Below are 25,092 nucleotides of genomic sequence, written 5' to 3' on the forward strand. Positions count from 1 at the left end.
TAGCCCAACCTATCCTAACGTCAGGGTCTAGTTCCGGACGGTAAGCAGAGATGTCGCCACGGTCATTTTGTCGGTAAAAAAGATTTAGCAGCTGGCAGGCGACAGGGCCTTCTCAACTTTGTCGATAGTCAAATATAGGACGTGTAAGGAATATACGCCCTGTACGTCCTGTTGAGACGTTGAGAGAATCCCTGTCGCCTGCCAACTGCTAAATTTTTTTTATTGACAAAAGAACGACCGTGGCGATATCTCTGCTTACCGTCCGGAACTAGACCCCGACGTGTTAGGCTAGGTTCTTGAGCCCTAGTGATTTTGACCGCCATTTTAGGACAATCACCACTACCCTACCTGACCCGACCCTACCCAAATAATAATGCGACTTCTGGATATAAATTGCAAAGTGAAACATTGAAGATTAAAAGAAAAAAGATATTGTTGTAGTAATAACAAAAACGATGGTATTGTTGTAATAATAACAATGCGAGAAATATTCAACATGCTACGGACGGAAAAAAATATTGAGTTCTCAGATAACTGTAGATTTGAGTTGCGCACTAAACATAGTCGGTCGAGTCGGCGTACCTAAAAAACAGAGTTAAATTTTTATCTTCTCAAAGTGTTTAACACGTTATTGCCGCGTGATGCAGCAACCTAAAATTCTACTGCCCAGAGAAAAAATTGTGACAAGAATAATTAAAAAAAAAAAAAAAAAAAATGCATTTCTTAATTCTCATCATCTTTAGTAATATTTTTCCGAATATCGAATGTTCGAATGAATTTTGTTCCATTGATGGACGAGATTCGTGCGAAGACGGTCGACAAAATGAAAAAGATGTCGAAGGTAACCTCAATGTTTTTTTTCCATGTTATTTACAATATGTACTTGTATCCATAGAAAAATAATCTACTCAATTTTATTGGAAATTATTGAACAATAATTACCGTTGATTATTGAATTTCATATTGTTTATTCGTATTAGATTTGGACATAAAGTACAGAGAGCTCAGTGATGAAATTTGGAAAGCGGAAGATCGTTATGAACCTTGTGAAGCTTCAAAATGTGGTTGTTTCACGGGCACAATAACCCAGGATTTGGAGCCATTCGCATCTGGCATAAATCTTGAAATGATAGAAAACGCAAGATCTCGGTAAGTCGACAAGCAAACTTGACAAGTATTATAGAATTATGTCTAGTCAGAAAGCGGCATAGGTTTTCAGATTCCAGAAGGAATTATAATTTTCACTGAACTCAGGGGTACTTTGTATCAGTTGATCGGCGGTCGCTTGTACAGAGACGAAGAATGCATGTTCCCTTCTCGTTGCGCGGGAATAGAATACTTTATTCTCAAGGTAGCAAAAAAAATTAATCGTGACATAGAATTTGTGGTGAATACACGGGATTATCCGCAGTCCGCTCGATATTTTGGAACGGCGCAACCAATTTTTTCATTCAGCAAGGTAAATATGAAAGACAGAACAAAGATATCCGTAAGGGATTTTTGGGTAGCACGGATAAACCATTGATTTTCCAATAATTATAGACTCCGGAATACTTTGATATTCGCTATCCGGCTTGGTCGTTTTGGGAAGGCGGTCCGGCGATATCTCTGTATCCTCGAGGGTTAGGACGATGGGACGAGCACAGAAAGTCTATAAACAAATCGAGTACCCTTCATCCCTGGGAGACCAAACTGAAAAGAGGTTTCTTCCGGGGCTCCCGAACGAGCACCGAGCGAGACAATTTAATTCTCCTCAGCCGAAAAAAGGCTCATCTGCTTGACGCCGCTTACACAAAAAATCAGGCATGGAGATCAAAACGAGATACTCTGGATGCCGAACCTGCGGAAGAAGTTTCGCTCGAATCGCATTGTCGATACAAATATCTATTCAATTATCGTGGCGTCGCGGCTTCTTTTCGGCACAAACATTTATTCTTGTGCCGTTCCTTGGTCTTTCACGTTGGAGACGAGTGGACCGAGTTTTATTACGAAGTCATGAAACCCTGGATTCATTATATTCCTGTTCATAAAGATGCCAGCCAGCAACAATTGGAGTAAGATGTGGAAACTCGTTTCGATAGAATGTTACATAATCGCTAGTGGTCGTAAGATTTGGTACAAATTTTTTTCTTTTCTCGCACAGGCACTTGTTAAACTTTGCAAGGGACAACGACAATTTGGTGAAAAAAATTGCCGATCGTGGAAGAGATTTCATCTGGAATAAATTACGGATGCAGGACGTGACGTGTTTCTGGAGAAGGCTGTTACAAAGATATTCAAAACTTTTGACATACGAGCCACGATTGCGAAATAATTTGAAAGAAATCAGTTGAAGGAGTTTCTATTCGTTATTTAACACATATATTTTTATAATACATCGCGTATAGTATTGAAAGAAAAAAAAAAAAATGGGAAGACGGTCGTCAGTAAAGAAGAAGGCGAAGAACTAAAATATGCATAGCTCCCTTTATTACTAATATTACGGTTATGCATATACATGACTATGGAAGATATAATACAATGCGGAGGTTTCGATGGAATAAAACAGTGCAAAAGTATTACTTGAAAGACATGTTTTTTTTTTTTTTTTTTTTCTCGAAAAAATGTGATCGAGACTGTCGGGACATTTTTTATAATTTTTTTTTTCATCACCGCTATTATCTGAGTGCAATTCTTATCGATTAAGTACTAACTGTTACTCGACGAAATGATTTTTCTGCCCGCTCCGACAAACACTTTTTACTGAATTTTCGCGTTTCGAGTTATTTCGAAGAATTATGCAAAATTTCCTATGATTTTTCGAAATATTTGACGAGGAATATCGATTCCTTCAACGTCAAACTTTTTTATTAAAAAAAAAAAAAAAAAAAAAAAAAAAATGAAACGGCGTAGTTCGAGATGATTGGGCGGTTTCGAGATTATTTCGTCTCAAGGCATGTACCTGGCAATATTTTTTTTTAAGGCGCATTTGACATTCGTTTGACGCATTATTCATAAATTACAAAAATATGAACGCTCGCTCTGCGGCGCACTCACACTCGCAAACTCTCGTACTATATATGCTTAAAAAACTATACCGGAGCGCCATTTTTTTTCTTCATTTATCTTGGATAATTATATATTTTTCAGTGTTTTTGAAAATATACCGAAGCCACACCGAAGAGCTTTGACTTGTGCGTTTTCGTGCCTTCGAGAGAAGACAATCTCTCCCCTATATCTATTACTGACATAATTATTTTAAAAAAATATACAAACATTTTTCTTCTGTTTTATCGTTATCGCGTTGTTAATTAATAATTTTCGATCGCCGGGCCCTCAAAACGGATAGGTCCGCGAAAAGCTAGAATCGACAATATTCATTTAAATCGAATGAAATTGCACATTTTCGAAAGGTCTTTGTATGAATATCGAAAATTGTATCACTACCTCGTCGATATAACAAATCCGAAGCTCGCGGCAGCTAAATGAAAATTTTAAGCGCAAACTAGAGCGTACTAATGAATAGTTATTATAATTATTATTTTATGCATGCACGATTTGTCGAGCAACGCGGTTTTTTCGAAATCTCCCCGCACAATGACCGCCGCTCTGTTGGTATATACAGAAATATGTCTGATAAATCCAAAAGACGCTTCATTGCTCAGAGATTCGTTAAAAAAAAAAAAAAATACTGACTGGATTTAGCGATCGAAAAGAATAAAAGGTGCACAAAACGATGAATTTTACTGCCAATATTCATTTTAGAATTCGTGCGTTTATTCTTGACGCGAATACTTCTAGAATCGTACCACCGCATTAACTCCGAAATATAACGATATGTATATTTACGAGATGTAGAATTTTGCCGTAAATAATTCATGAAAATCTTTGATCGAAGAATCGAAATTTTTCAATTCAATTGGCAGTCAATAATATTGTTGATGATTTCAATTTTTTCGCGTCCCGGTGAAAATTCTTATGCGAGGCTCGTCTGACGCGGAAAAATTTGATATCCTCACTCAAATTGATATCCGGCGAAGATATTGTGAATTAATTGTGAATTGAGAATCGGGAAACGCGGCGTATCAATGCAATGAATCCAGCGAAATTTGATAAAAGGATAACAAATTATTGGAATCAATCCCCGAGGACTTGATCACCGTGTTTTACCTATGCCACTCTTTTACGTATACAAAAGTGATAATAGTAACTGTACAGGAGAAGAATTAGAAATTAAATAAAAATGGCTAGTGCATGGAATTGTTGCGGGATCGCTATCGAGCGTATAGCCGAATGGTCCACGCATACTGGACGGTATTTAGTCTTACTCTTTTTCTCTCAGCTCTCCAGAAATAAATTCATGAAAAACGTATATTTTAATTCTCAATGAAATTGGTTTCTACGTCGATCCGAGGTACCTCGTCAGGCTGAGAATCGTAAGACTAATAGCGGATGCCCAATACCGATGAGTTCTTGATACAATACTGCCAGGACTCCCATTCTTCTCCACATCTTGATTTAGCGACGTCACGAGTTGCTCATCCGTATCACCTGTACATTTTTCGTTCTTTTTTAACTTTTTATCTTTCAATCCACAACCTTCGTTCTTCTCCCATGGCAAAGAGGTTTCGTTTTTTTCAACAATCATCGCGCCAATAGTCACACTCGGTCTAACTTTACAATCGTCTTGGTTTTTAATGTATTTTTTTCATTTTGTCAAAGATTCAATCAACAACGGCAACAACAGCAACGACAACGACAACAACAACAGCAACAACAACAACAACAACAACAACAACAACAACAACAGTAACAATGAAAATTTGAATTTTGACGATTTTTCGTGTGACTAGGTTACAATATTTTGTTCCTCTTTTATTTTGGATCACTTTTTTTTCCTCGTTTCAAACCTTTCTTCTATCCCCGCGACCGTCTTACGGATCACAAACGCGCGCGTACACACACACACACACACACCCTTTTGTCCGACTCGATATTTTCCGATTTAGAAATTCAAGCCGGCACAAGATTTTTGTCGTCTTTTGCTTTGTTTTGCTTTATTTCCCTCGGATCCTTACGAGCGCCAGGGTTCAATACTCGTTCGGCACTGTAAAGATCGTTGTAATTCTGATTTAATTTTATATTCGCATGTTTCCTTCTCTCTCGAGACTCGCGGGATGCTCCGTTATATTGATCGTTAACCACCGATGATTTCAAGATTTTTCGGCCGGCGTATTGTGGGTGCCGTCGAAAAGTTGATTGCAAAAAGGCGATAAGATCAATCGTTTGGATGATCAAAACGAAAATTAGCAAATCTGGCTCCCCGTAATGTCTCTTGATTTTGCATGAATTTAAAAAATATAATTATAATACAACCGCGGAAATGTCAACGATCTACGAGCACAGGGCCAAGTTCAAAGTTCAATGCCCCCCCACCGTTCGATTCGCAAAAAAAACCGTGACTTTTTAATAGTCGCTCGTCTCGCATTGGTATTCGAAATGCAAGCGCTATACACGGATTAATTTATTTTACGCTCGACGTTCCTCTCTTTCTCTCTTTGTCGTTATGTACGATGAATTTAAATGTATAATCGAACAAAAAGATTCCTTCATTCGTAAGATACTCGTCATCTTACTCGCATTATTTCTTCCATTATTTTTCTTTCGCTATCGCTATTATTTTTGCTCGCGCAGTGAGCACGTGACAACTTTAATTGCGCAAACGAACAAATAAAAATTCTTCCCTCATTCGAGAATTCCGACGAGCCAGTGAAAACGGACGTACGAGAAAATAATTTTTTTTCTTTTCCAGAGCGTGGCGATAACGTTTAACAAAAATCAGTGGTGAAAAATCATAATAATTGAGCATGCTCGAGTTTGCGAAAGATTATTGAAGATAAAGAAGCGAGCGTCAAAAGAAAAATCCACTACTTTCTATTAAATCGGTGCAAAGTGCAAACCTTGGTGTGCAGTGAGAAGGACGTGCAGCAATCCAAAAAGAAATAACAATATTACGGGGATTTGTGCGTGCCTGTTAGCGTGTGTGCCGGCCCAAATCACAAAGACAAATTTCGAAAGAAATAGCTTCTCTCAAATACTCCGATCGGAAATCTACCGTGTTTTTATGTTTTTTTTTTTAAATATTTTTTGTTCAACAAGCACCGTCTGTGTTTTTCAAAATTGTGGTTGCTTCTGTTGTGAATTGTTAATTGTTGACGTTGTTGTTTTTGATCAAGTTTTTTTTTTTTCATCTCTCATCGTTACCTCCGTGCGCGATGATGCTCTCCACCATAATTTTCAATTGTTCTTGTAATTTTGTATATCATAATATACAAATAATATTTCATGCAGCGAAAAACACCAAAACATAACAACGTTGTGAGATTCATACAGAGTTACGATCGATGGAAAAAAATGTTTCGCCGATTTATTTTATAATTTCGTTTAAATTTTCAATCGAACAACCAATTTTTCAGCGTTCCGAAACATTTTTTCACCATCGATTCGAGAAAACGACCAAGACACAAGACGAAAAATATTAGAAGAAGGAAACCAGAATTAAAAAATATAATATAAGTGACGGGGGTAAGAAATAAAGGAAAGAATAAGAAAGACTGGAGTGACCCGTAACCTCGTTCGATCGAGCCAAGTAGAAACCGGTCAATCAAAATGCAACAAACATAAAAACGAAAAATAAAAAATAGACAAGTTTTCTTAAGCTAGGATATATTTACTGTGGTCAATGCACCGGACTCTCGTACGACGATGACGACGACGACGACGACGACGACGACGACGACGACGACGACGACACATTTTTGACGGCAAGTTATATATATTCGTCGGATATATACTTATATTTCAATAAAAAATGTTAAATGAAGAAATCTCTTCCGAGAGATCGATCGAATTGACTCTTTCATCACCTGGCTAATAGAACGTGCGCAAATAATATGATTCGCGCGTTTAGTTTCATTTTGCGTGTTTAGGACGAGGAACGAATGAAGGTCGAACCAAATGAATAATAGCTGACGTCAATTGTTGCAACTTTTCACACACAAGCGGAACAAAGTTACGCACATATAGTTCGTTGGGGCAACGCGCGGGGATCGGTAAATTTTTGTTTTTCTCATATGTACACCAAACATCGGTTATACTCCAAAATCACAACTCTTCGCCTCCGTACCAAATAGAATTCTTTCAATTTTGATATTCCGATCTATCGTTCGATTTTTAATTGAAATTTTCATTCTGCTCGAAACCAAGAATCATTCGAATCGACCCGCATTAAGCGCAACCGTGATTCGTGCTGCGTCACTTGACCAAAACTAATATGGCATTAGAGCCGCTCAAGTCGGTAACAAAGTTCCTGTACGTTGAAAAAAGAAAATAGGTATAGAGTTATATAGATTGCCTATTTCGTCCTGTTTCGACATTGTCGAGCGCGCTCCCTGACGTATATTGCCCCTCCCACCCTCTGCTCCGCGCGCGCGAGATCCTTTCATTGGCGACAAAAAAAAAGTCGATCATGCGTTTATTCGGGAAATAAACACACGTTGACGCGGCGGCGGCGGCGGCGCAACCGGAAATGAAACAAAAAAATGCTCTCGGTCAAGTCACACGAACAAATACTTGTCCATATATGATGCACGGTCACTTTTTTTTCCTTTTCTCTTTGAACGTGCGAGAGACTCCGATAATAATATTTGTCCGCGTTATGAAAAATCAGACACGTAACGAGAACGACACGAACGAGTTGCATCACTTCCGGCAGGCGAAGTGATGCCCCTCCCCTACTCACCGACGACTCCCCCATACGCTTTGTGAGAAGAAAATTTTTTGTCTCTTGGTGCAGAGCAGGAAACGCCATGGGCAGCCATGGGATGAGAGTTTTTGAGAATTACGATGCTACCGGCGGGCTCGGAGGTGTAATTTTGAAACGAATTCGGGGATAAGGAAGAAAAATATGATATTTCGGTAATGAAGCGGTGTTGGCCAGCAACTATAATATACTTAATATATATATGAGAAAAGATGATTCCGTCGTACCTACTAGCCAGGCGTATAGGACAAGTTAGTCAAGCAATAGAGAACCTTGCGCGAAGGTTAATTCTACTATACTGGCATGTTATTCTTATTCTCCCTCTCTCTTTCTCCACAATGTGAATATTGGTTTGGTCATTACTATAGAAGAAAAGTAAAATAATTATTGCCGAGTTGAATACCTGCGTCTAAAATGATGTCGCCGACCTCATCGCGAGCATCGTCGTAACCGTTATCCGGTGGATTGCCCCCGAGCTTTTCCAAATTTCCATAAAAGAAGGAATTATCAATGGAGGGGTATCCTCCGTTCCATCGGACATTACCTAGTGTTCCTTTGTTTGCTGATTTGCAACCGAACCACCAGTAACCGCTCGATCGTGGGAATTCCGGATTGTCGCGATCGACCTGAAATAAATAATGTAAAATCCTTCTTTCGATATAATTGTATTATAGGCAAACAGGGATATAAACAATGTGGTTGATACGCACGGAAAAGGACGCATCGTTGAATCGATAATAGGCGTTGCCCTTGAAGAAGTATGTGAAACCGTTGTATTTAAGAGCGGCGTCAATGTTATCCGGCACACCTTCCCAGTTGGACAAAAGCTTCGGATAAGTACTCTTTACCGGTGGCTTTTGCGTTGGATCGAAACGCCAAAATTTCGTTCCCTTGTAAAAGTAAATTTTTCCATTCCCGGTCCAAACGGTCGCGGCGTCGATGTTGTCCGGTATCCCGGTAAATCCTTCGCTAATCTGCTTCGGATAATCACCGTCCATTGTTTTTCCAATATACCTCCAATATCTCGAGCCCTTGACGACGAAACATGTCGATAATGCGAAATTATTATTGCCGAAGGTCGCGCGATTGCATCGATCAAAGATTTGATCGAGACAAAAGCAGCAGCAGCAGCAGCATCAACGCACCTTGAAGAAATAAGTCTTTCCATTTTTATAGGTGAACGCGGCGTCTATGTCCTTGGGCAATTCTCTCCACGAGTCGCTAATTCGCTTGGGATATCCGCTCGCGATACCATCGTCCGTCAATTTCCAGTATTTGTCACCTGCGTGAGATAAACGGCCGAACGCGTCGGAAACGATGCGAGAATAAATGAAATAAATGAAAAACGGCGAGACGAGTTATAAATCTTTGAAAAATCATTTCTCATACCTTTGAATGCATAAATGTGGCCTTGGGCAGAATTGAAGATGGTATCGATTTTGGGATTGTTGCACAAATCAGGATCCTCTTCGCCGGTTTTTGGTACGGGCGCCCTGCTACCGTTCGCATCGGTTGCGGATGGTTTCGTCTTTTCACCGTAGAGTGCTTGAATCGCCTCGATATCGTCGCTATCCAAAACATTGCCTTTATCATAAGGCTTGTATATCGGTGCCATGAGGGCTGCGCGAACGTCGCTGTGACTCAATCCCAACGAGTGTCCGAACTCGTGAGCGGCTACTTGAAATAGATTCGTTCCGCGGTAACTGTTTACCGTCCAAATCTCCTCGTCGTCGAAATGAGCGTCTCCCCCGTAAATTGGAAAATAGGCGTGAGCGAGCGTACCTCCAGGACCGTCGAACGGATCCCCGTCCCCGTGTTCGCCCTTTGCGAATTTTATTTCTATGTGCACGTTCTTGCAAATGAAATCAAACATCGTTCAATACGTTTAAGCGTAATCATTCCTTTTTTCATTTTATTATCAAACCATTTGCTCGTTGCTGCTTACCTTCGTGTTTGGACTTTTTTGAGTAAATGTCAAATCGGTATGATCGGACCAAACCGCAAAAGCTTTTGCAACGTCTTCGTCGACTTGGCTCTTCGTCAACGTCTTCGTACGGGGATATCGCGTGATTTTGTAAGTCAAATTCCTAACGCGCCAGCGAGAACCTGCATTCATTGTTTTTTCAAAATATGATAAATCATCTTTCGCCCGATTCAATTTTATTTTACAATTTTTCACTAACAACGAAATATATGGTCGTTTTATGCATGGGTTCCCGGCGATTTACTCATTTTTAGTCAACACGTGTGTGTGTGTTTCCAAAAGAAAAGAAAAATGCGTCCTCCTTCGTTTACGCGCGTTTCATGCAACGGAAAACGGAATAAACCGGCTTGGCATGTTTTTTTTTTTTTTTTTTTTTTTTCCCCCATTCGTTTCTGAATCTTTTGTACATCCGCGGAGCGCGTGAACCGTCGCGGGTGCTCCATTAGATTCTCATCCGCGGAATCGTTCATTATCGTTTTGCTTCGCGTTCGCTTCGATGCGCGTCGATTGCGCAATAGCATCGAATGGCTAGATACATTGTTGTTCATTTGAAACTCTGAACGTTTTTGAAATTTCATATTAAAAAAAAACCAAAGGGTCGATTGAAGAAACAGTTTGTTGAATATCCAAAGAAAAATGAGAATCGCGCATATAAAAATCCTGCTGCACGTTTTATTCCAAGTAGGTTGATTTTTGAAAGAAAATATGAGTTACACGCTATTCTCATTTTATCAGAGAACAAGGTGTAACTTTTATTTTTCTCAAAAAATCAAGGATGTCCGAGTAAAACAACGTGTAACCATTTTGCAGCTATTTCTCTCGCACTCGCGCAAGCACCACGCAAGTGATAGATCACCTTAACAAGGTGATAATAATGCCTATAAAAATTTACCGATTCGGCTGGTTACGCTCGAGCGATCCTCTTCCAGTCTCTGATCGTTGTAAGTGACCAACAAAAATTTAATCCTTTCCCAGTATTTGTAAATCGATTGTTATTGGAGCGAAACATCGCGAAATCGTATTGCTCAAAAATAAAATTCGGATTCGATCTCCGACGTATCGCGCTTGACGCGTATTCCGTGAAAAAAAAAAAAAAACTTTCTTATTACGTTCGGGACACGTACGTATTACGTAGAATCTCTTTCCGAATTCACGTTATTCAATATGAATAATCGCGCCTCGCACGTTACCGCGAAAGGAATATATTTTGCTATTATTTGTATATACCTTGAAGAATATATCGTTTCGATCTTCCATCGGACGTTCCAATTTTGTCCTTGACGCCGCATCTCGGTGCGATCATCAGATGCATCGTCTCGTTGTCCAATTTGCCTGGATTTAATAAAAACATGATTATTGCGTGCGATTTTCAAAATTCTTTTTCCCCCGCATAACCGCGCATAATCAACGTTTCAGGGTCGAGGTGAAAAAAAAAACCAAGGAATAAAATGAAAAAGAAAATTATACAATTGTAATATCGTAAACGCGATGAAAGATCGAGGCATCAATAAACCGTTAATTGTGGATTATTTCGCATCCTCGTGAATGAAAAAAAAATACACCGCTGGATACGAGGATGCCGCACGCCCACGCTTTTTCTTCCTCTTCCTTCATCGTTTTTTCCTTTTGAAATAACACACGTATATGTGTATTTAATTTCTAAAAAAAGACGAGAATAAAGACGACGCGCCAACGACGGTTATCAGGATGAGCCCGCATGACCTTGACACGGATTTTATTGAGTCCCAGTCATCCGCGCACCTATTTTTCCATCTCGCTTCTGCTCTATCCTTTTTTTTTTTCTCTCGTCGATATATTCTTCATTCATTTCTCATAAATTTCAATTGTTCTTTATCAAGTTTTTTGTCTTCTCTATTTCGTACGCGCGCGCGCGCTAAGGAATATATCGCTGCCGAGGTCATTCATGCGCCGTCTGTCTTACTCATCTGATGTGCATCAATGCTCAATCGAACTTATACGAACGGGTAATATAAAACTTTGGCGGGCCACCGCGTGACTCGAGGAAACGCATTTTCTTTTACTCTCGAAGTTAGGAGAGTGAAAGAAAAAAATGGATTAAATTTTCATTATATATATATATATATATATATATATAAATAATAATAATAAGTATACGCGACGCGAACGATATAGTTGGGGTCAAGCGTGAGTCATATGCCCGCAGCGTTTGAGCGACGTTAAACGCGCGTTTCATCGAACTCGATCTGTGAATCATCCGTGTCCGCGCGTTAAACAGTGAGAATACGTTCGATCTACCCGATAATATACTTATCTTTTTCTAATTCCGTTTCCGGTTTCCCAAATTATGCTTCCCCGCGTGAATCTCCGCGATCATTGTGAATCATCGCCCTTGAAATTATTTAATAATTATCATTTATTCGCGATTATTGCTCGATCGTTCATTCGGAGTCGCTTCGATCGGGACAACGATCGAGTTTGCTCGCGAAAGCGGAGGCGGAGTATATACGCCAAAATATATAATATTTTCTTATTGGAGGTCATTGGCCGCGATGGACGCAAATCCAAGCGAAAAACTAAAACAAAATCTCATCTTTTTGCACTTTGTCGCGATCATCGTGGTCCTTGAAAAGTTCTTCGAATGGATGCATCCGGTGGGTTATACGGATGATTCACGCAGAGACTACGCGCAGCGAGGCAGGCTGACGTTGTATACACGCAACAATTACAAGACGTTATTTCTCTCTTTTCATTTCATTCCTTTTTTCTCGCGCCAAATGTTGCGCCCATAACTTCAAATAAGGAGAATCATAACGTCTCGTCGTAAAAACTGACTCTCCGCATATCCTCCGTATCCGTGTTTTATTGGTTCGTTTCCTGGCACGATCGGATTGCTTCGGGTTGTAAAAAGAAAAAGAAAAAGAAAAAAAAAAAAAAAAAAAAAATCTTACCTGTGACATTGAGATCGTTGAATGCCTGAAATTCAGCGATCGCCGTCTTCATCACATCCTCGGTTATTATTCCACCGTTCGCCGGGTTCGAATGTAACAAGTAACCGAATTGCGACAAATATCTCTGAAATTAGAAATCATCGGGATTACGAAACGGTATCTATGGGGGGGTTTCACTTCTTTTTCGTTCGTTTTTTCTACCATTTCGAATCTCGTTGTATTTGAAACTTATTGGAGAACGCGAATGACTTGGAAGTTGTTACGTTATTCGAGGTTTCGTATATACTATATGAAACAATAGCGAGAATAAATTTTATCTTATTTCAAGGTAAATAAGAAAAATAGGCAAGGTCTCTGGAAATACCGCGATATCGGAGCTTATTCTCGGGTTTCGGGTCATTCCTGATAATAGAATACGCATACGCGTCTAAATAATGGTAAAAAGAAAAGAAAAGCGCATTAAAAAAACCCGATGTGGCGTTCTCGAGGTGCGTGACAACTCGTAAATTTCATTTCCATTGTCCGCATATATGTACGAGACGGCGAATAGTTTTAGCGCATTAATATATGAATAACGTGCCCATAATATATTATTGACTTATCGGAACAAGGGCGAGAATCATGCGGAGACATTTGTGTAGATATTCCGGATGCATATGCGTATATACAGTTCGCATTTGCATGGTTTCGCTCATCGACCGCGGCGCGAGGCGCGATTGTAACTTTTTGAAAATGATATTGTCAATGTAGTTGACACGAAGTTATCTTATTGCTGTAATCTCCGTGATGAATTATTTAAGGGAAGAGGAAGGAGGGAGCGGATCGATACGATTGCGGTGTTGGTTTACACGCGAGTAAAGTGCAAATTTCCAAGTTATTTTGCGAGTTAAATGAGTAATTAATCGTGTTTTGTCGGGAAGATACGCAGCGATGAATCCGCGCGACCAACGACCCGCTGTCGCGAAAGAAATGAGATAAAAAATTATGAGAGCGAGAGACTGAAAGGGGGACTGACCCGATAGCACGGTGGGACGAATTTCTCGCGAAACGATGATGATCCTGCCTCCGCGCGCTGCGTCTATATATACTTTTTCAGCATTATTTTGATGATGTAATTATATACAGATCGCCTCTCGCCTATGACCTTACGCATTGCGTATTAAGAGGACGAACCGCTTAATTTTGGTTCTTTATCCCGATCTCGCGGGAGGAGGCTCCGATGCGCTTCTTTATTTCTTTTAAACGTTTCGACACTTTCGACGCTCCGCGTCGGACGTTCTCATTGCGCATTGACGAATAAGAAGAACGCTTTGTGCCCACGTGGCATGCTCTTTCACGCACCCACGCTTATTGCGGAGGAGCGACGACTTTTGTCGTTCGCTCCTACGTATACACATAGATTCGCGTTAAACGGTTGGCCAGTCGCGCGACGCGTATATATCGACAACAATAACGCTGGCGTAAAATATCGAAGGAGCGTCCGCCGGCTGCTGCGCCGCGGAGACTCTTAAATCAGCCCAACCGTTGAACGCGACGATCTTGCCGGTTCTCGGAATTCTACCGCCGGCTCCTCGCAACTCGGGAATACACTGTTTTATGGATCGCGCATATTTTCAACGGACTCGTTTCTAGGTTCCATAATTTAAGGGGGGCGCGTATAACGAGGGGATTCGGTCCGAACGACTCGTCCAACAATAATTCCTTCGTACATCATCTCCGGTTAAACGTGACCAACTCCCCTATATAGTAGAGCTCTTCTTATACGAATTTTCCGGAGGAATCGGAAGGTTTCGGTAATCATCGTATCGAATCGAATGTTGCGTCAAATAAAACGATGAAATAACAAAATGCGAAACGGGCCCGTCGAACAAAAGTCGCAAGGCTCGTTTCGCTTTCAGCGATATTCGAGTCGCTCGAATTATGTAATGCTGCAAATGATAATGTAAAAATGAAAGAGATCGTGATAATTTTGTTAAAGTACGTGTTCGTAGAACGCGTCGTAATTCAAACGTTTTGACGTAGACTTACGTGCCTGATAATAAAAGCGTCAGCAGCCACAATAAATCGCTAAAAACCGAATCGTGAGGATGAATTCCAGCAACGAATTCGGCGAGCGAAGATCTCGATCTTTGTACGATCGTTTGACAATATATAGTTGCTTTTCATCGGTGGATAATAATTCATCGCTAACCACCGAATGAGAACAATTATGAGGAAAATATCATGTCTCCGATAATCACAAATGTGACGCGCGACATTTTCTCGTGCATTTTGCTTCCCGCGATTATTGCACACCTCTCTGCGATCTGCCTTCAACCCGCGATAACGATATCTCCTCATTGGAGTAAATACGAGGGATCATCCACGTGTATTCCTCATCGGTCGACGCAATAAAAATGTTCTCTTTCAATGAGAAACTCGCTTCGAATGACACATTTGTTTGGAATTTAGTATGCCTGCTTTTCTTCTTTTGTGCGTTGACGAACCTTTGAATTCACGGCTCGCACAAATCGATGAAACCTTATCGCGGACTTGGATGATAATTCATTTTCGAATATAAAGAATTTTACAATTGCACATTGTGAAATTTCTCCGCGCGGTTGACGCGCAATGCTCTACCATAAAAGATCGCTTTTGCCCAAATAGATTCGCCTGCTTCGGTAAGCGCAAGCGCGGGGAGCTGCGCAAAAAAGTTATGTTTTCGCTTTTTAAAGTTCGTTTGTTTCGCATTCCCTCTCGAGGATCGAGCGATGGGAGGAGAGTACAAGCGGCGGTACTGTATAATAATCGCGTACCGCGGGCGAAACGCGGATCGCTCGTGACCTCGTCCCTGAAGAGGTCTTTGTCGAGGCAAAACGCATCGGTATTCCGCACCGCCCTCGCATCTTTCAGCAAACGCGTTTCGCGAATACAAAAAGCGATGATCGTTTCGCTATAGAGTACTCGCGCGATAATAATAAAAATTGTTTAAAAACGGAGGGAAGACCAGAGAGAAACGAGAAAAAAAAACAAACGACAAGGATGAGGTATAAAGAGTCGTTTTTCTCTTTGCGCAGACGCGTTACGCTCCGTCTTACGAGAAGCTTATTGTGTCTGAAATGTTGAGCGGTGTAAGAAAATCCTGCATCATCATCATCATCATCATTATTATTATTATTATTATTATTAACGAATCAATTTTTTTAATACGAAATGCCCCCCCCCCCCCTCACCCCCCGCCGCACGAAGATTCAACGAATTGTAAAATATTTTCCTCAAATTCAAACGATTGTACGCGTAAATGAACTTCTTTATAGGATTCTGATACGGAGGAAAAGAGAAAAATAATAATGATGCATATCGTAGTTGTCATCTCATAAAAATTATAATAAAAATATGTCTCGGAGGGATCGTGCGGCGGAGTTAAAAATGCAAGCTGCATAAATACACGGGGCAAATGGAATGTCCTTTATACTCTATACTGCTGGTTTACTGGGAGGACGAGCGCGCCTCGTCGCGCATTTTATATCTCTCGTCCGGGGGGGGGGTCATCAATTGCCTGCTGCTCGAAAAACAAAATTTTTTATTTTTTCTTATAAATACGCTTATATACTCGAACGATATCGCCTCCTTCGCGTATCGGTAACCGCAAATTTTAATGGAATAAAATCTGATAAAGCTATTATATGAAAAAAAAAAAATCCTGGCAAGAAAAATAAAATTTGCGAATGCGAATAATCCGAGAATTACGATATATACGAATCCGATTCGTATGTTTTGGTGAAAATTGTAAAGAGGGAAAATGGGAAGGGAAAAATAGTGGATGGTCGATGAATCACAGTGACGAGCGTACGTATCGTTCGGTCTAACACACATGCGCCATCGATGGTGCCTCTACTGTTCGACTAAAACTCGCTGATTCAACGAGACAGGAAGTAAAATTATGCGCTCCCTGTATTTTTTTATATACGTATAGATATAGAGATAAAGATTGGTATGTACAGTCAATAAATGTTGGAGCGGAACACATTACGACAAAGTGATTCATCATTAATCGAGCGAGTACTGGTGCGAAGGAAAAGGAAAATCGTCGGATAGCTCGAATCGAGCGGAAAACCTGTTTCTTTTTAATTTTACTCTTTATCCCCGTTGATCTCATTTTTAAATATTTATTTCAAAAATTAACATTTACTTTTTTTCACTCGAGACACAGAAGGCGGCGCTGTAGCGCTTCGCCTATATAATTATCGACCATTGAATATATAGATTCGTGTGCAATTGAGAGCTCGAAGACTTTGAACCACAAATCGGTAAGACTCTCGGAGCTATTATGCGAACGTTCGATCGCGGTGAAAATTGCCGTAGCTTCAATGTTATCGCAGCATGCAGAGGTCGTGAAAACATGCAGAAGAATAATCCATTTTACCTCACCCTTATTTTCGTATATATCCCGAGTTGCTCTCATATAATTCTCGTCAATGAAACCAAATTGCGATTTCTCATCGTGTACAAAAAAAGAATAGACGCTCGTAGAATCGTAATTTTTCTTCTACCGGCTCGTTTTCGCTAAACGTTAACAAATTTATTTTTCAAAATTGAAAGCGCGCGTATAGAAAATAATAGGCCGAAAGAAGAGGATTTATGCCGATAGAATAGGGATTATTTAATATTCCAATGGCGCGGGAGAAGAAGGAGAAATAAGAGGGGGGGGGGGGGGGGGGGAGATTCGATCGTGTCCGGACTGCATGGAAATGACGAGATGAACGAAGGTCGCTCGAGCGAGATGAGGATCCCCTCGATTTCTTTACTATTTCCGCGTTGTCGATTCAACATAAATTATTTACCATTTCTTAGTATAGGTATACGCGTGTACCTCCATTCCCGTTCAAAAATGCCACGCGATAGGTATATTCGTTTGATTATTATGCCAAGGAACCTGCTCGTTAAGTCATATACACTCATAAGTCTCGTATAACTGTTTGTTAAACTGTTATCATCGTCGTTGTATTATCGTGATTCCTTAATTTTTTCTTCTTTCAATTATTATTCGTCGAACAAGGTATAGAGCAGTCAAGTGCGTCGGTCTCTACTCTATTAAAAAAATAAAGCTCGTTGAAATATATAAGAGTCTAACGTGGCAACGCGGAATGTAAAAAAAAAGGTTTGGATGAAATTCCATTTGATACGATGGTATGGAAAAGTTTAACGCGATATCTTATTAAAATGAAAAATTGACAGCAGCATTTGAAACGTGAAAAAATGGTTTGCGTGTATTTGGATTGTGTGCTGGGTAATTTCTGGCTGCTAGAGTAATTTTCTCACGATACGGATCTCTATGACGAGTGCTTTTCTTTGACACGCAACATTTTTGTTCCCTGCTTCTGTTAATTTTGCTCGTGCTATCTCGGAAGAACACTCTTGTTCATGCCGACAACATATAGAGTTGCTATGAACTCTGATATTTTAATACAGACGAAAGTTTTAGATCTCGAAATTTCTACCCATTCGAAAAGTCTGACCTTATCGCCGTTCTCCAAGTTTTTACGACTAAATTCGAATGTTTGTTAAAAAAAAAAAGTAAGTGTGCCCCACTATAATCGATGAAGTAATCTTTCGCGAGCTTTGACGATCGGTATCTCACACGACATGGTGTTTCAGGTGCTATAAATGTGACTCTACATACGAGTATCATAAAGTGTATTGATACGAGAATAGTACAAGAAGGGAAAATGGGGCATTGGGGCAAGATCGACCATTCGAAGAATTCATTCGAGCGGCGGGGTCTGTATCTCGAAATATTCGAAAATACATAATGAATGAATTTTGGCAAGTTCAATGCAATATTGCTCAAAATTCCCATATTCATACATGCATTCATACAAATATAGGTATATATGTTTCTTTTTATCTTTTTATATATTCTAACGAAACGCTTTTTCCGAACTGACTTGAACGTCGCAGGATTCGGAGCTACCTTAAAATTAAGGAACAGATATGAAAGAAACGTGATCGATTATTTAAATTTTTATTTCCGTTCCGCAGTTCCAAAGAAAAAACCAAAATTTTTAATTGCGCGTTCATAAAGGGCTTGATTCTTGTTTCGGGCCCTTATACATGCTTGTACAGTTGAAATTTACGAATATGGCCGTCGCCTGTCAAGAACGCGCGCCGCTCAATCGTTCGTTGTACGCGGACGTAAAAATATCGCGTCGGGCCTCGGCGTTTTCGCAGTTTTTTATAGTTAGTTTTGGTTTGATTTACGATCGCGGAGTGTTTCGTCACAATATACGACTAGGCTCAAATAAGAAATTATTCGCGAGAGCTCGCCTCTGTCTTTTTTTTCCCCTTTTTTTGTTTTTTATAAAATCACGACATCAGGATCGAAGGTTGTCTCTCCTCGATGACTGGTATTGCTCTGCTCCGGGTTCGCGTCACGATCCTGTATTTTGCGTCATCGATCGCGAAACCGTGCTAATGTACGTTGAAAAGATTTTTGCAAAGACTCGTTAATCCGAGACCGCAACATTTGAATGAAAAAATTGATAAAACTGTAAAAATTCTCTTTTATGCTCGATTATCTTATGAAATTTGAGGAAAGTTGGCTAAAGTTTGATCTCATTGGTGTTATATAGAAGAAAAGAGAAAAGGAGAGGGAGAGACAGGTGAGCGCGTAAAAGATTACGCACGCGCATCAAACATATTTTATCTCGCACCAAGTTCTCTTATCGTTTTTGTATTTGCACCTTGAGCAATTTGTTGATTTCCAGCGAGCCTCAAATCCGTCGCCCTTCCTCGCACGTACTCAAGTACACTCACGCCCGTACATGTGTGTTTCACTCTTTTTTTTCGTCTATTTACCGCGCAAGGAAAGATTATTATATTTGCCTCCCGATTGCAGCATTGTTCCCATTTAGAATAAAAATTATAAACGCCTGTCGCTTTCGCAAACATGCATTTTCACTTATATGTCGAAAGTTTGCTTTTAATTTTTCACTCAATTTTTTCGATCAAATTTTTCTTTATACGAATCATTTTGATTTGTAAAAATTCTACATAAAAATATGATTTTTCAGTATTTTCAGTATTTATACACAAAGATCGGTTCTAAGATAAATCGAAGGGGTTCGGAGAGTCATTTTCTCATTTATCCTGAAATATCAAAGTTTTTTTATAAATATTTGGCCTCGCTCATTTTTGAATGATCCTGTGGGGTCTCAGAAGAACAAGACAATTGACTTGAGATCCGAAATTTCGGTTGTACGCTTCCGCATAAGTTGTAAATTCAAGCCGATGTGATTAAATTCGATCGCTTTTTCGCTTGTTCGTTAGTCAAGGTCTCTCGATTTATTTTGCGTACAAAACGTGCGCGAATAAGAAAAAGAAAGAAAAAAACGAAGCTGTTATAGTTTTTTTTTTTTTACTTCGCCAAGCACGTTCTCCTCGCTCGGAGTCGAAGATTCGGCAAAAAAGAACGTTTCCGCGCGCACACATTCGTCACGAGTCAAAAATGTAAAATGCGCGAAAGCGTGAATTAACGGATGATTGAAAAAAACGTTGAACAGCCATTTTTTCAATAATGCGCGTGTTTGAAAACCTCCCTTCGGAGTGTGAAAAATGAAAATAACATGGTCCTTCAAAATCACAAGGGGAATCTCGTAATTTTCTTTAGAAAAACGAGAACAAAAACAAAAACAATGATAACGAATAAAAAAAGGAACAATATGCGTTTTTCATCGAAAAAATAACTCACCATCGCTCCGATGTCGGTAATAATGGGACCAGTTTGTCCACTTTTCGCGCACAGAAGGAGACCAAAGAGGGAGAGTCTCAAAGATCTAACGAAAGTTGATGCTGCCGTGTGACCGACTCTTCTCCCGTCGATTGTCTCCATTTTGCCACGTGCTTCGATTATTTATTGTCTAACGTTGGAAGGTGAAATTAAAGAAAAAAAATGCAAACTATTTTTACGAGGACGATCGATGTAGCTAAAACGATCGTAACACCGATCGAATAAACAATTGAGCACCGCTGATATTCAAGAGAAAATAAAATAAAATGAAAAGATTCACTGAATTTCGTGCGGACATGAAATTGAGAAGATAAAATGAAGGGATAGAGTGCGTTTGTCCGAGGTAGCAGAGGCTTTTGGTGGTCAAAGGGAACACGAGGTTGCCACGACACTATCGATTGCGAGCAGGTAGCGTAATATCCGCATTCGAAGTTAGCCGAGCTACAGCAGGATAGATAATCCTTTCTGTCCTACGGAATGTAGATTTTTTCGCTTAAAGTATCAAAAAAATAATGAATCTCTTGAAAAAAAAAAGAGCAAAAACTCGAAAACACGTGCCAAACTCGTCGTACGTAATCCTCTTTTTTTATTGGGAAATTCGTATATAAAATCCCACTTGTTGAAGATGCAATGAAAACGCCGTTCGTATTTATCGTCTCGAAACTGTACTGTGAGCTCCAAAATTGTGTTCAGAGTCAAAAAACAGTTCAAACTTTGTTCACTTATTTTTTTAATGCGTTTTTCATTCTATTTTACTAAAACTTTCGGTCGAGAGGCATTTTTATCAAAATTTCGTTTCTACTAGTTGCTCGTCGTCCGCGAATTGGAAAAAAAAATGATCAGGAAACGCGAGGACTCCCGCGAGAGCTGGCACGGAGTCACCTCCACTCTGATTCGATATCGGTTCGCCAGCCTGCCTTTTATTCAACCCTCCCACCATATACCAACTTAGTCAACACCACGCGCTTCTCTTTTCTGCTCTCTCTCTCTCTCTCTCTCTCTCGCTACCTCCCACCCTTTCACTCTTATATTTTTGTTGCAACTTGCCACACATCGTTCCTATATGTGAAAAATAATACATTTACGCCATAATAATGTAGCCGAAAAATATCGCCCGTTATAATTTTCAAGGTCCTCGCGTTCAATGCCAATAAATCTCTCGTCGCACTTGAAATTATAATCCGATTGTATCCGCATTTATAAATGATAAGGATCGATGTTCAATCGACGATCTACAGATTAAACAAATTTTTCGGATATCAAACTATTTTCGAATGGTTTTTGCCTCAACACGATTGGTTTGCCTTATTTACGTCATCGTTATCATCGATATCTGCATGGATTTTTTTCATAAAAATTATAGTCCGGGAATTTTCCTCGTCCGGTCTGCTCTCTTGCTGGTTGCCCCTGAGAACAAACGTTTCCTCTTTTTTTTATTTGTCGATATAGGCTGCTCATTGACGGTCCTCTCGCGTGCATCTCTCGCGATCGTGCATTTCCTCATTGTTATACGAATATGACCGTGTTCGCGAGCCTCCCGTGACCATCGATTAAAATACACTTTTTTTTTTTTTTTTTTATCATTTTATTAAGAATTTTTAGTATATTTCGCGCAGACACCCTCGATCTCCGTTTCTTCACTTAATTTATTAATCCCTCTTATGAATTCTTTTGAATAAGTATCATCATAAGTAATCGAGAGCTTTTTACAATCTCCACCCACTGCAATGACTTTTCGCTCATTTTCGTTGTGAGTCGTTCACATTTCTATCCATATGCAGATATCTCTAAATTGAATTGTCGAATCGAAAGGATCAAGAGGAGCATCGTCCGAAGCTCCGTCGCCATAAACCCATGGTGAAAGGGGTTGAAAAAAAAAGTACTCGCGGAGCTCGGAATTCGATTCGTCGAAGAGCGGTGGCTTATTCAAATGGGGATAGATACGCGAGAGGGCGAATAACCCCAACGTAAAAATCTCTCCATAAGGTGAATGAACCCTGGATGAAGAAAAGAAGAAAGAAAGAGCAGAATTTAAAAGAGTTTTCTTCATCATCGACGTGTCCTGAAAGAATTTTCATTCATTTTTTTTTTAAGGCATCTCGAATCTTCTCTTATTCTTTGTATCGGTATATACGAATCGAAGCCGGAAATTCTCACGGTCAAACGCGATAGAGACACGCGTTAAAGGCGCGGTTAACGAATCAATTCTTCGTGCATTTGATTTGCATACCGAAAAGTCATGGTAATATGTCAATTACATTTTTAAAAACGTTCAAAGAGCGACGGCGGCGGAGCTTGTCCTACTCCACCGTGCGTGGAATCGCGCGTCCTTCTTGAGACTCTTCTTCAAAGAGTTTGACGTGTAGAATATGATTGTATGAAACAATGAGAGTGGGAGAACGTCGAATGAGTATGACGAGTGTGCATCGCGGCCAATGTCACCGCACAACCTTTTTTCCATCTCCATTATTTTTTACTGAGTTTATCTGAGTCTCCTCTGTGTTCCTTTATTTGAGGTATATAGCGCGCGGGCGGAACAGGAAAAAGAACTTTCCAATGAAACGAATTACCAACATCATTATTGTTATAGTCGTGATCGGTCGAAAGAAGTTGTAGTACGAGGAGTTGCAGTTAAATACATTTGAAAACTGTTAATGTAAAGCTCGAAATGTTGCTATCTATCAAATTGTTGATATACAAGTTTGATCGAGTACTCGGTCTGAAAATCGATCGGAAATTGAAATTTCGAATAATTCGAAAGGCCTCTCCATAAAATAGTCGAAAATGCGCGCGTCAAATAACGATATGCGCGCAGCACATAGATAAGAGAGCGGGCAAACTTGCGAATCTCGCGCCAGCGCGTAAATTCGGCGCTGAGTCTATATAGCGACTAAAAATTCCACACCGCAGAGTCCGGACTGAATCCAGATGAAGCGAGCGTTTCACACATGACTCTTCACACTGGTTCAATTGAACCAACGTGGTTCAATTCTCCCTCCTCTCTCTCTCTTGCCCTCTCTTGCCCTCTCTTTCGTCGTGTGCTGCCTTTTTCCTCACCCAGTCACCATGGAATAGGCCATCTTATAACGCGGAGGCAACCGAGGGTTAATCAGCCTCACCGATGCTGACTCATTCGACAAATTATTTTCTTTTATACTTTTTTCTCTATTTTTTTTCTCCAAACTAACTTCCGCTTCGAGGAATCTCTTTTGAGCGATTGCGGCAATTCTCCCCATTTTCTTTTATGTGTTCGCATGTGTCAACGGAGCCTGGAATATCCCCGGCAGACCACGAGCAGCAGCCACACTCTTCTTCATTATTTACTTTTTGTCATTCAAGATTTTTCATCATATGAATAATTGTAGCGACAAATGCATCAACGACGAAAAAACAGACACAATTTTTTTGTTTTTTGATTTTAGTTTTATTTCTGCTGTAGAGATATTATAAATGTTGGTATCGGTAGTGCAATTATTATATATTGCGTATCCTTCTCGGTCCGTCTACAAGCTGCTGCTGCTCTCTCATCGCGAGACGCGGATGAATGTACGGCGCGCATATACATGAAATAAAAAAATGAGTGTATCGCCCGAGTCGAGCAACAGAGGATTCCCTGTGTGTATTTAATATACTATAGAATCGCGATCGTTGCCCGAGACTCGTCATCATCTCTCCGGCCATAAATTCAACTTCCTTTCTTTTTCATTTATTATACATCGTTGTTTCTTTTTTTTTTTGCGAGAGTTCACGATCCCGTATTTGAATCTTTGTTGCACGTGCTCAGCACGGCCGTTTCGTGGTTTCGCGGGACACAGGATATTCGCCGAAAAACCTTCTCCTCGAATCGCGCCGGTATGATTATATATATACAGCCACGAATGTGGATTAGCCACCGTCCGGAATTTGTAATAACGAAATGTCACTATACCTCTGAGTAATGGAGCGTGCGACGCATTTCACGATGCAATAATTTATGCGTGTGTTTTTCATTTTCGGAAGCAAGCAATCGGATGTTAACCGATTGGGCGTTGAGGGACTCATTTTTATTTGAATTTACTCATCGATTTTGGCTCCTCCCTCGATCGATCGTTCTCATAGCAGTCGTACACGAATTTCAAAAACGTTACGCCGCGATCCTCTTTGGAGGAATATATTCAAGCCCAATGAGAGATACAATTCTATGTCGTTTTTTTTTTCAATTTTTTTTCAATAATGAAATTCACGATGACCAAGAGTTGCCGCAACTTTGAGTCATTCCAAGTATACTCAAATTACCACTCCTCGTTTCATTATCTATATATATATATATATATAATAGGTAATATTTTATCGATGGCTATTGTTTCAATTATTATTATTATGCCGTGACATTCTTTTCCCTTGTGGTAATCCAAAAAATGTAAAAAAAGCACTATTGCTATTGTAAAACAAACGACGCAGAGAGAATCGCACACTTGAACGAGAATCAATTACGGAAAATTCCTCCTCTCTGAATTGATTTGTCAAATAAATTGCGCGAACTTGCTTTAAATTCGGATGAGAAATAATAAGGGCAAGACGAAGATTCGGGTTTGAAAAAAAAACAAAAAATTCCATCTCTGTATTGTTA

The 25,092-nt window shown here is 39.9% G+C and overlaps 2 protein-coding genes across 5 annotated transcripts; one reads left to right on the forward strand and one right to left on the reverse strand.

The window, feature by feature from the left end:
- The first annotated feature begins 362 nt into the window (after window positions 1–362).
- Window positions 363–2,558, forward strand: LOC122417945 (O-glucosyltransferase rumi homolog). Its single transcript, XM_043431890.1, has 5 exons — window positions 363–841; window positions 981–1,149; window positions 1,255–1,459; window positions 1,543–2,054; window positions 2,144–2,558. Exons 1-5 carry the CDS (start codon window positions 715–717, stop codon window positions 2,331–2,333), a joined length of 1,203 nt encoding a protein of 400 aa, XP_043287825.1. The 5' UTR covers window positions 363–714; the 3' UTR covers window positions 2,334–2,558.
- Mmp1 (Matrix metalloproteinase 1) lies at window positions 2,448–21,361 on the reverse strand. 4 transcript variants are annotated; one of them, XM_043431888.1, is made up of 9 exons: window positions 20,445–21,361; window positions 12,716–12,839; window positions 11,013–11,117; window positions 9,747–9,907; window positions 9,191–9,653; window positions 8,947–9,083; window positions 8,512–8,832; window positions 8,346–8,427; window positions 2,448–4,530 (listed from the first exon to the last, which is right to left on the reverse strand). In XM_043431888.1, the coding sequence occupies exons 1-9, from the start codon at window positions 20,583–20,585 to the stop codon at window positions 4,379–4,381; spliced, it is 1,686 nt and encodes a 561-aa protein (XP_043287823.1). In that variant the 5' UTR covers window positions 20,586–21,361; the 3' UTR covers window positions 2,448–4,378. The 4 variants fall into 4 exon arrangements, with proteins under 4 accessions (XP_043287823.1, XP_043287821.1, XP_043287824.1 ...); XM_043431886.1 differs by having other exon boundaries at window positions 8,205–8,427; XM_043431889.1 differs by having other exon boundaries at window positions 4,393–5,086.
- Between the last annotated feature and the right edge of the window lie 3,731 nt (window positions 21,362–25,092).

Source organism: Venturia canescens, chromosome 11 (genome assembly GCF_019457755.1).
Source record: "Venturia canescens isolate UGA chromosome 11, ASM1945775v1, whole genome shotgun sequence".
NCBI classification, from domain to species: Eukaryota; Metazoa; Arthropoda; class Insecta; order Hymenoptera; family Ichneumonidae; genus Venturia; species Venturia canescens.